The sequence below is a fragment of the Meriones unguiculatus genome, chromosome 10 (genome assembly GCF_030254825.1).
Source record: "Meriones unguiculatus strain TT.TT164.6M chromosome 10, Bangor_MerUng_6.1, whole genome shotgun sequence".
NCBI classification, from domain to species: domain Eukaryota; kingdom Metazoa; phylum Chordata; class Mammalia; order Rodentia; family Muridae; genus Meriones; species Meriones unguiculatus.
The window spans coordinates 76,287,969-76,300,310 of NC_083358.1; the positions used below are offsets into that span (position 1 = coordinate 76,287,969).

Consider the following 12,342-nt stretch of genomic DNA (forward strand, 5'->3'; position numbering starts at 1 on the left):
ACATCCCCGTAGATATGAGTGATCTTCCATACCTAAACTGGTGATGTGATACAATAAGATTAATGCCTTGGCAAGGTGATGCTGATGGTTAGAGGTGACACGAATAAAGCACATGCCCAGAGGAAGCCCTGTCTTGTCTGTTGGTGGCATGGTGGTGGTGAGCATGCCTCAGAAGACTCAGAATAATTGCTAGCACATAGAAACATAGATTCGCTGTCACAGCTCCCTTCTCTTAGCCACTGTTGCCTCCCCACACTGAAAAGCCCCTCGAGCTATGCCCTTGCCATTGAGGTTACAGACCTGCCTGAGGGTTCCCTCCACCCCCACATGTCCCTCAGCACCTACAAATCTGATAAATAAGTGACTGCTTTCTTTTTCCATTCTCATCCTTCATCTTCTTGTCACCATGGCTTTCTCCTTTTATATTTCCTACCCAAGGCTCCCAACTATTACACAGAGAGTCACTGTCCCTGCTTGCTGTTCATTGCCAGTCCTTTTGTTCTTCTGTCCCCTGCTCCCCAGAATGCTTGGTGACTGACATTCTCTGCCTCAAGCTTCCACATTCTTCTTTAGGGCTGTTGACCATCAACCTCAGCAAGCCCTTACTATAAAGGACTACAAATCCTCTTCCTTACCACAGAGCCTTATTAACAGAGCCGGAAGTCAGAATGTGGACTTTCTATACACCTCTGGAAGCCCTTTGTGGTTGGGTCGCTCACTTCGGTGGTTTTACTATCTGGGTAATTGTGGGTGGTCTGGGAATTTGCTGGATTTGAAATACCCGGCATAGGTTATTTGTAGGACATTCATTCTTCCTCTTGAGTCTCTGTGAGTCTAGAAGGCAATTGAAACATTCTGTACACTCATCCACGTGACTTCTGTTGCCCCTTCAGGGTCTGTTTCTCCTTGCACAGAGTCAGAACTGCCTGGAATAGGGTGGCTGGAATTTGAGAAACAGTTTTAACCTTTCGTCTTTGAAAAAATAGTCAGAACCTAATTAAGCCCGGGCAAAGGGCGTGGGGATGTTCTCTATAATGAGTATGTACATGCCCGCATGTCTGTTGTTGCTTTTGAGAGAAGGCTTTCGCTGCTTTTACACTTGAATTTGGAACCTACCTCAGGGGATCTTAAAGGAACGTCCAGGATGAAGGAAACTAGCGGAATTCTCATTGTTCATCAAGTCTGATGTAAATGGGTGGCCAGGACTGGAGGTTTGGGAGTACTGAGTGTATTCTTGAAGTGGTTTGGTCCATGTAGAGGGTGCCTAAGGAGACAGCCAGGGGAGAGCCAAACTATTGTTCTCTGTCACCGAGATGCGAAAAGACGGCCTGAGTCACCTGAGAAAGAGCTGCACCTCTGCTTTCAGGGCGCCTCCCCACCCCCACGCCCCATCTTTTACACTATTGTCTTCTATTTTCTTTTTCTAATACAGCTAACTCCTAAGAATCCACTCCTTTCCCTGCACTCCCGGCCCCTGGTGAGCTTTTATTACACTGGTGCTGAAAGAAAAAGTATCTGTGCACATTGTATCTCTTCACTTAGCTGCAGGGCTTTCCCTTCCAGACGGAAAGAATAATCTTACAAATTCCACTATAAAATATACAGGAGGGAGAAATAAGATTAAGCTCCAGGACTGTGAGCTGCTGTTGACATTTCCTTCAAATGATGAGCTGAAAGCAAGCTCTCCTTGACATTCCTCACGGCAATGACCAATTATGATAAATCTGAATTGTCAACAGTGTTATTCGCCTTTCATTTAAATGCGTGGTTCGGTTTCCTCTCTGTTCTTCGAGATACTCGCAGACATAAGTGGTCCTCAGCAGGTCCCTCGAACCATTAGCTCTGCTCCGTACCCCCTAACTGCTCCTTCACCTTCTCTGCCCTGAATAGTTATAGTGAGTGGCAGTTATCTCCTCTCTGCCCCTGCCTTGCTGCTCCGCTCCGCTCCGTGGAATTGCCTGCATGGGTGTTTGCAAAGAGGCTCTTCAGCTTGCTCAAGTGTCACTAAAGGAGAGGGGGTGGGGCCAGAGGAGCTTTAAAAGGGAGAGGGGAGTCTCTCTGGGTTCCAAAAAGAGAAGCGCTTTCCGGAAGGAATCCTATCTGCATATTTCTTATTTAGCCTCATCCCTCATCCCGGCGGAGCTTGGAACTTTCCATCAATTCTTTGCTTTCTCCTATCTCTCTGAGTCTTTGCCTGGCTGTGCCTGTCACAGCGAGAAATCAGTCACCCGCAGGCCTCCAGCGCTCTCAGGCTCTGTGAAATTTGTCATAAGGGTGTCAGGTATTTCTTATTGCTGTCCAAAAGAAAAAAAAAGTGAGATAAAGAACTCTCTCCCGGAGCATTTCAGCCTGCACTCAGAGGCTCTCAGAGGGGGAGAAGGAGCTGAGAAGAGGCATTAAAACAGCGAAATAAAGGGAAATAAAAGATGCCCCGGGGCCGAAGGCCGACCTGGCTGGAAGCTCTGGGGGTCCGACACGTGGACTTCTCCTGCTCTGTGCTCTAGGAATTTAAGTCACCGTCTGTTGACTTTAGAACCACGGAGACCATGCTGCCCTCGCTCACCTTCCTGCTGGTGGTTTTAAAGATTAGCGTAGTCAGCGCCACAGCACAACAGCTTGGGAACTGTCGGCCAGGAAGCCGGACTTCCATTTGTGCAGGTGAGTAATCCAAGAACAGGAGCCCACCCTCGGGGGACAACGCCTCCAGGCATCTGCTCACTCTACCTCGTACACCCGTGCGCCACCGTTCCCCCCACCCCCCGACTTTGGGTGTGCGTGTTTGCTTACATTGTGTATTCTGAAGTGTGAGTGTGTATCCTGGTAGAGGTCAGATGCTGCCAATTATAAAACGTCACCGTTCTCCACTGTTCTGTGCAGGAGCGAATATGCCTCATTTAAAACCAGCTGAGTATTTCTTCCCCTGTAAACCTCAGTCTTTAGCCCGGGGAGCCGGTAACACCTAGCTGATCAGCTCCGCATTAGAAACTGGGGAAGCATATGGTAGCAGTTGGCCCTACAGGTTTTGAAAAGCCTTCCTTCTGATATCTGGGTGGCAGAAAATGGCCATAAGTCAATTAAGAGGGGGGTTTGGTTTGGTTTGGTTTTGGTTTAAACAAAAACACAAACCAGGCTCAAGTTCAGCCTTTGGTCCTCCCGTGTGATCGCCTGGACTCTGAAGCTCTGACACAGCTCTCGGGTTCTTAGTAACAGGTGCACTGTGACTTTGCAAACTGCAGAGAGATGACAGGGAAAAAACGAGCCCCAGCGCCTCTCCTAGAAACTCCAAGAGGAATTTTTTTTTTTTTCTGATTGCATATTAAGGAAACTAACATTCCGGTTGGACACATTTTCTCACTGTTCATTCTTTACTCAGAGGGTGAGTCCTTAGACTGCTGTGTCCTCGAGGAAGACACTTCATTGACCCAAGGGTCCCGCACTGTCCTGGAAATCCTTTCTCGTCATCTTTCTTTTTCCATCCATATTTTTGAGACAGTGTCTCACTCTGTAGCTCAGACTTGCCCAGGAACTCACTGCCCTTCCCAAGTGCAGAGATGACAGGTTGACTGACCACCAGGTTTGGCTCATTTCTTATCATCTTGCTTTTTTACCGTATGGTCTGACTTCCAAAATAAATAAATGCATAAATAAAGCAGACTAAAGAAAACACATTACGTTTTCAGAAGAGAAGCCTCGGGAAGATAGATAACAGAGAATCCTGGGAATAAGAGCCCGGCTGCTGCTGTGCAGACCTCCAAACTAGATAGCTCCGAGAAATTGCACATAGGGAAATGGGGGATTTTTGCTCACAGGCCCAGAGTGTTACCAGGAAGCATTCACAGAAATTGCAGAGGAGAGCTCTGAGGTTTTGAAGGAAGGAATGATTGCTAGTTATGAATACATCCTCAAGACTGAGGGCACTTTCATATACTTAGTAAATTCTTGCTTTTTTCTGTCACATGATGCCAGATAAATAACCTCAGACCGGAGTTGATAAAAGACAGAAGTGACCCCCTTTTTGCCATTAGCTCTTGGAGACAGACAAGAAAACTCTTGGCCACAAGCTGGATTGTGTGGAGTGGAATGTCACCGGGGTGGAGGACATGCCCTGGAATAGCTGGAAAGTGATCAGAGTCAGGTCCTGCCCCCTGAACCGTTAGTGAGGGGCATTGGTGGGAACCAGTCATGCAGCTGGTGCCCGAAGAGACGAGTCACGAGCAGAACTTACAAGAGGAAGAAATTGAAGGACTGATCCGGCCGGCATGCATGGCTCTCGGTCCTCAGGGACAGTGGGTGATTCCTCTGCCTTGTTCTCCTGCCCACTCAGGTGGGAGGGGTGGGAGGGGGGAAGGGTGGCAGGAGGAGGGGTGGGCCCGAGGGCTTTTCTGAGATAGTTTGCACCAGACTGACAGGAAGCTCGGATGGAAATAATGACGTGGGGGAGAGTATGTCCCAGTGTGGAAGAAATAGACTTTAGAAGCAAAAAAAAAAAAAAAAAAAAATCTTGATTTCAAGTTTGCGTTGCCTTCAAAGTTGGGCTATTTTACAATATCCCTTGGAAATGACACCTGTTTCTCAGGATCACTGTTGGGATGTCCGGAGGTAACATGTAAAATATCCCTTGCCCAGTGGCTGACCCAGTACGTGTCCTCTTGGGCTCCATCCCTTGACTAAAGTTCTTTGATCAGGTCATTCCTTGTATTGCCTAAATATTTGGAACAATGCAGTGACATGGGATAGGCTCTAGAGTGTGGCCCTCTGCCTTCCTGCTCTCCATCACTTGCAGGTCATGGTTTTAAACCCTCTGCTTCACTCTGCATCTTAGGTTAGTCGAAAACTGCCTAGGTCACACCCTGTCACCCTTGAATTCCAGAGGATAGCATTTCTTTCTCCTCTGTAAATAGAAAATGGTGACATCGTCTATTTTTCCCCCACTTAAATTCTACTTGCACTCTTGCCATTGGCACTGAGACCGTTCACCTACGTGGCCGACCTGACCTGGCAAGAAGAATGCTTTGTGACCTAACGAGATCCAGGTAAAATGCCTTGAGGTTGCTGTTTGCTTGGATGCCAGTCAGCCAACCCAAAAGATAACAAGACAGAATTTGGTTTTCTCTCCATTCATCAGGATTGAAAACAAACAACTTCTTGGCTTTTATTTAAGCGAAAGAAGATGAGGACAGTAGCAAAGAACACTGTTAGCAAGTGGTTTCTGAACTTTTAAACCTCTTAGCCCTGGAGGACAAATGTCAGTTGGACAGGAAGCTGTTCCTGCCTGGCGTTTAAACCTGTGTTATTTGTTCTTGGTAAATGACGGACACGGAAGAAGCCAAGCCTCAGAGAGCTGACTGTAGGAGGGGTCTGGGCATGACATGGAGGTTAGCTCACTGGGTAGATGGCTTTTAGCAGTAGACAATGAGGTCACTGATTTCAGAGAGTGTTGAAGTTTGGTTGGCACCCCTGGCATGTGTAAGGAAGAGCGATTTTCTGATCCAAATCTTGTCTTTCACCCAGTTTTAGACGTTTCTTTTGACATGTAACTACAGAGAAACTGCAGGGTGGTGTTTTGTGTACATTTTGTCTGTAAATGTAACCACTTGAGTCAGATAAACCTTGCTCAGTCCTGCCGCGTGTAAAAGGCAGGCCTTGTTTTCTTCACCACAAAGCAAAGCTGGCGATGCCCTCTTCCTGGGATTGTTGTCAGCACTGCGTTAATGTGGCCATGTTCCTCAGTCTCTCATAGTCACTTGAAGAAATAAGACACTTTCTTCCAAGGAATTCCTAAAGGTTTGAAAGAAATTTTCCAGTTTGGGGATGTAGCCTAGCATTCACTTTAGCTTTAATATTTACTGCCAACCTGAACAATCCTAAAGCTAGAGAATGGAGGGGTCGTTTCTTTATGCTGTAGTTTCTAACACTAGAAACAGGAATAAAAGCGGTTACAGTGATGAAGGTCCTGGTGAATCGCCCCCATCTGTCCACCCTGGCCTACACCACACTGGCATCTGGAATGTGTACACTGCTCATGTGACAGGAGTAATATTTGGATATTAGGTGCGCTAAGAATGCACATTTCTTTTGTAGATTAGTGTTGGAACTGAGGGAGCCTTTACCACCAGTTTCCTAATCTTTCCCAGCTATCCCATTTGCTAGGCACTGGGACAAAAAGATTACTCAGGGTCAGGCCTATGTAGATGAATGCAACTTTTTGCAGAAGAAGGAGAAGAAGGAGGAGGAGGAGGAGGAGGAGGAGGAGAAGAAGGGATCATTTCCATTTTCTGACAGCCCTCGTGCTCCCTGAAAATGCATTTTCTTCTGTGTCCATGCTACAAGCTTCCCAGGGCAATTATGGGATGGTGTTGGCAAACATATCTCCTTTAGTAGGCTTGCCCCTTAACATTGTCTTTCCAAGGTTTCTTTCAGTCATGGGAGTTAGAGAACGTATAGAAACTCAGTTCTTAGCCTGACACAGGCCAGGCCCTTCTATTCCCATCATCACTTCAGACTTCCGAGACTGGGAGTTGGGATTTGTGCATCTATTTTCATCTCTGATTTTGATTTTCTGATTCTCCAAGCAGGCTAAGCATGCTCATGTCTGTCAGTGTTTGGATTTCCCAAATATTTCCTAGGATGCTTCCTGTCCTGGAATTGTGTGAATGTGCAGGCATTTCAGAGCCAGCTTGCTCCTGTGGTAGAGATTCAGGACAACCACTGCTTTACTTGCAAAGCCCCGGTGATACAGTAGAAAGGACCTTTCATAGAAAAGCACAGCTGTCCTGTACTCCGTCCCCCTTCTTTGCACAAGCTCTGTGGGATGTCGCTCATTCAGGAGGTAGCCCTTTCTGTGGGTAGGCAGTTGCTAGGATATAGAGAATCAGAAGAGCATCACCATGGCTGCCCTGATCTTTCACATGGTATATTAGTGAAGAAGCAGTGTTTCATTTCATTCACATATTAGAAGTGCCTTTGCTTATACTTAGAAGCCACAGTTACTTCCCTGGGATGAGCTGAATCTAGGATGCTATTTGTCATTTTTACCCTCCTTGATGGCAAAATATTTTTATTCTTACTGAAATCACAGTTGCCTTCCGCATTTCAAATAAAACGCTCATTTAAAGTATTTTTTCTGTATATCTTAATAGCTATGTATATAGCTGTGCCCCTGAACCCACTTGCAAGCAGACTGGGACAGAGCACAATGAAATTAGAGTTGAAGAATAGGGCTTAACACTTTTGAATTGTTTTTTCTTCCTCTGTCTTAAAACCCTTTTTGTCTGGTTCGAGCATAGTTGCACATGCCTTTAATCTCGACCCTCAGGAGGCAGAGACAGGTGGATCTCTGTGAGTTGAAGACCAGTCCATCTACATGCTGAGACCCTGTCTCAAAAACAAAACAGAACAGAAAAATCTTTTTTGTCTAAGAACACTTATGTAACAAGTATCCATTGGCAAGTATTTGCAATTTGAGGAATATTACTTAAAATTTTGTTACTTAAAAGTAACAAAAAGAAAAGCAATTGTGTTAGTTATAAACAAGACCCACATCAAATTTTCTATCTTAAATTTTTGAAAGGATTTTAAGCCATTGATTAATCTAGATCTTCTATGGGGTATTGAACAATGTCACCTGGTGGAAGTTGTTTATTTTATGTCATTTAAAAATGCATCCTTTAACAGAGATCTGAAGGATGTGTTTCATTTCAGTATGTGAAGCTTAGAGACACAAAGGGAAGGAAATATCTCAACATAAGGAGAGGTTGGGACTAACGATATTTATCCAGGAATTTAGCACAGGCTTAAGCTTCCTTACAAACTGCATCAGGCATGGGAGGCACTGGTTCCTACAGTGCAGGCAGAGGTGATGGATCCTGAGGTAGAAGGGCCTTTGAAGGTCGTATATCTGACTTCCTCCACTGCAGGCAGAGGTGGGTGTTCACACAGAAGCAGCAGCTCAAGGGGAATCACTGTTGTCACCTCAGGACCCCAGGCTCATGTCCTGCAAAGTTATAATGCACACTGATACTTCCAAAGTAGACTGTTAAAAATCCACCCGTGGGATGATTTTATTGGTTCTCCTTGCCAAAAAGTATTCCTAGTTCTAAGTTGGATTAAGAAGACTTTCTTGGGGCATGGGAGATGATGGCTTAATGGGAAAAAATGTGTGGTAAAGCATCTGGAAAACCTGTGTGTGTGTGTGTGTGTGTGTGTGTGTGTGTGTGTGTATTGGGGGAGGCAGGGAGCACACATGTGGCATACAGTCCTTGGTGTAGGAAGACTGGAATTACAAATGTGTACTACCGCATCTGACTATGTGGGGTGGGGTGGGGTCTATGGATTTGAACTCAGGTCCTCATGCTTGTTAGGCAAGCACATTACCCACTGAGCCACCTCCCTAGGCCTGGGAAAACTTTTCTAATTCTTCATGTTGATAAATCCATTTTAATCTAATCATAGTGTTTTTTAAAGAAAGTTGATGCAGCCAGTCCTGATGAGACCTGATAGGCTAGGATCAGATGGAAGGGGAGGAGGACCTCCCCTATCAGTGGGCTGGGGGAGGGGTAAGGGAGGAGAAGAGGGAGGAAGGGTGGGGTTGGGAGGAGATGAGGGAGGGGCCTACAGCTGAGATACAAAGTGAATAAATTGTAATTAATAAAAAATAAATTAATAATAAATAAATAATAAATAGACTTGAGCATAATCTATGTTGAAAAGCAGAGAGGTATTTAAAGTGTTCACTTAAAATGAAAAATTCCTTACAGCATAGAACATTACAATAGAGTCCACTGTTTCTCAAAGCTGCAGTTTTGAAAGAGCTTTTTTTCTAGTTATCTTGATTGTGGAACTGGCCAAGAGACAGGCACATGACTTAATGGAACAGACAGTAAAATCCAGATATGGATTCACAAGCATGTCATTTGATCTTTCACAAAGGTACAAAAGCAATTTTACGGAAAAATAAATCTTTTTACCAATTAGTGTTGCACCATTTAGAAATCTAAATGTCTGGGTGCTTGAATATCAGTAAACAACACAGCGAACCTGCACAGTCTACACAAAAGTGGACTCAAAATGTACTGTAAACCTGAACCCAAGATACAAAAAACTTTTAAAAGCAGGTGTCTTTGGCCTGGGGTTACGTGAGGAGTTCTGAGAAATGATACTAAGAACAAAATTTATTAAAAAAGAAAGAAAGAAAACAAAAGAAATGCTGAATTGTACTTTGTCAAAATTTAAAAGTTGCTCTGCAGAAGGTGATGATGAAATGATGAAATGAAAACAAAGTCCTGCTGGAGAAAACACTGGCCCATGGCTATGTGACAAAAGATGTATCAATAAAACCTATTTTTTTTTAAATTCCAGTAATAATAAACAACTTAAAAACTGGCAAAGGACTCAGACACTTAACAGAAAGTATGCCAGAGCAGTCTGTTAGTCCATGAACAGATGACCAATGCCGTATCAAAAAGAAAATTATACAGCACTAATCCGCCTTACTAAAATGAGGGTTCTCACTGGGTAGGGGCAGGAGAGCAGGTTTATAGGACAGGAATAAAGAAACAGGATAAACAACTGGTGGGCGACATTGCTTTACATCACATTAAGACTGATTTTTAAGCTTTAAAATTGTGTTTGTTTATGTGTATGTGTTTATATATGCTTGTATGTCTGTACATGTGTGTGTGTGTGCATGTGAGTGCAGGTACATTCGGGTGCCAGGGACACATTCTCTGGAGCTAGAGTTACAGCTAGGTATAAGCCACCTGATTCAGGTACTGATAATCATATGCAGCTCCTCTAGAAGAGCAGGCCATGCTCTTAACTGCCGAGCCATCTCTGTAGCCTCTCCATCATATTTTGTTCTCCAGGATTATATAGCAGAGGGAACTTCCTATTGACATTGGTAGACTAGAGTCTTGTTTGGTCCTTGGGGAAAAATTACTGTTTCTTTCAAGCTTCAGTTTGACTATATTACATATAATATATGCCCACCAGTTGTTTATTTGTTTCCTTATTCCTGTCCTATGAACCCACTCTCCTGTCACTACCCAGTCAAGACCCCTCATTTTATTAAGGTAGATGACGACTGCCTAATTTGCTCTTTGACATTGGGTTACTGGTCACCTGCTCTTGGACTAACATCCATCTGGCATCTTTTCTGTTGAGTGTCTAAGTCCTTTGCCTGTTTTTAAGTTGTTATTATTGGGAGCTTTTACAAATACATATCTATTGTATTGTCAGGATCAATTACAAGTTGGTCTTATATCTTTGGGGAGTCTGCTGCCCTCCCAACTAGTGTTCACCTTGGGTTTGTCAAGAGCTCAGTCTAAAACATTGACCTCCTACTGAGCTATATTCAAACCAATATATGCCTTAACTCTTGGAGTCTGTGAATGTTACCTTCACATTAAAAAGAGCTGGCTTACTTACCTTCCTCTCTCTCTCCCTCCCTCCTCTCTTCTTCCTTTTTTCCTTTCTTCCTTTCTTTCCTGCCTCTCTCCTTTTTTCTATCCCTCTTTTCCTCCCTTCTTTCCTCCCTTCCTATTTTACTTCTTTCCTTTTTCTCTCCCTCTCTTCCTTCATTTCTTCTTTCCTTCCTTCCTCTCTGCCTCTTTCCCTCCCTCTTCCATCCCTGTTTCCTTCCCTCCTTACTTCCTCTTTTTGCTATACAGCCTTGGCTGACACTGAACTCTTGGCCAATTATACACCACCATTCTTGGTGGTAAAAGAAACTTTCTAGATATGATCTTGGGGTAAGGGGACAATCCTGGGTCTTAAGGACAGCATAGGAGGAAATCAGACAAGAGAAGTGGGGCATTGAAGGTGCTTCACTGCAGCTTTCAGGATGGGGAGAGGAGCCGGAAACCAACAGATGCAACAAATGCATTCTACTATCACAGAATTAAGTAGACACTTTTTGCGTGATGCAGTTATGAAAATTTACTTAAAGGGTCCTACTTTATAATTAGTTCCTGAAACACGGAGGTGAAGAATGCAGCCTTTCAAGGAATATGCCTCGAACAGCATTTTCGGCAGTGAGTTCTTACCACATCTGAACAACAGCATGCCAAGCACTAACAGTTCCTGGAGCCTTCTGGAGCCTTCAGTTTGGGGTCAGCAATGCAGCCTGATGTGTAGACGCTAAGATCTGTAATGAGAAAGACTTACCTTAGCATCTTGAATCAACATGTTCTTGGCCCTGGGATCTGTGGCCAGGCACCTGTTCCAAAGATTAGTGTCTTCTGGACAGGGGTGATGGCCTCTTTTGTAGTACTACCCAATTGATGAAATAATGCAAAGTGCCACTCCCCAAATAATAAACATTCTGCCTTGCTCTTCTCCTGCCACTCACCACCATCTTCTTGGGACCTTAACATGTGTAAATGACTGAGAAATCTTGTTAAAAGTGAAGATGAGCACCACAGAGACCTTTGCCTCCATTATGGCCCTGAGGACCTAGTGCAAACTTGAATACCTTGACTATGGGTTTGGTTAGGAGTTAGCAGGACCTGGTTGTGGCTGGCTTGGGAGTGATAATACTCTATCACTCCTCAGGTATCACGTGGTAACCCATTCATTTTCAGCAAGCAAAATTAGCTCTTTACAGACTAACTAGACTTAGAAGCAAACCTCCCAGCTTCTGTATTATTTCTGAGTCACCTGGATTCTATATCTAACCTGCCTTGAGTCCATTTTTATTGTGTAAGCTGAGAGGAAAGCATTGATTATCAAAAAGTCACTTGGTACCCTTTTAAGTACCATGGTTGTAAAAAGAGAGGGGTATGATGTCAGCATAATATAAAACTGTTCTGCACTTCGTACAAGCTAAGCACACACAGGAGAGGGGGGGAGGCCAAGGGTGAAAGGAGGTAGGAGAGAGGGAGGGGTTGAACCAACAGGACAGGCTGTCTCTGTGTAACAGTTCTGGCTGTCCTGGAACTTGCTTTGACTGGCCTGGAACAAAGGTCTACCTGACTCTGTGCTGGTATTAAAGATGTGTGCCTTCTTTAAATTAAAGCTTTCAGATTGCTCTCTCTCTCTCCCTCTCTCTCTTTTCATTCCTCCTCATCCTTCTCTTTCTCTTTTGGTTTGTTTGTTTGGTTTTTGAGACAGGGTTTCTCTGTGTAACCTTGGCTGTCCTAGACTCTCTTTGTAGACCAGGCTGGCCTTAAACTCACAGAGATCCTCCTGCCTCTGCTTCCCCGAGTGCTGGGCTTACAGGCTCAGATTGCTTTCTTATCTAACAGAATTCCACCTTCCCAAGGTGGCACTGCTCACAGAGGCCTGAGAACTTCTGCATTGATCATCAATTAAGAAAATTTACCATAGACAAGCCCATAGGGCAAT

The 12,342-nt window shown here is 44.4% G+C and overlaps 1 protein-coding gene across 1 annotated transcript in view; it reads left to right on the plus strand.

Moving 5' to 3' along the window:
• The first annotated feature begins 2,059 nt into the window (after positions 1–2,059).
• Positions 2,060–12,342, plus strand: part of Egf (epidermal growth factor) — a 74,713-nt gene continuing 64,430 nt past the window's right edge. Inside the window, exon 1 of the mRNA XM_021644986.2 lies at positions 2,060–2,658. Coding sequence (XP_021500661.1) covers positions 2,547–2,658 — 112 coding nt within the window. The 5' untranslated portion in view covers positions 2,060–2,546. The remainder of the gene's footprint in view (positions 2,659–12,342) is intronic.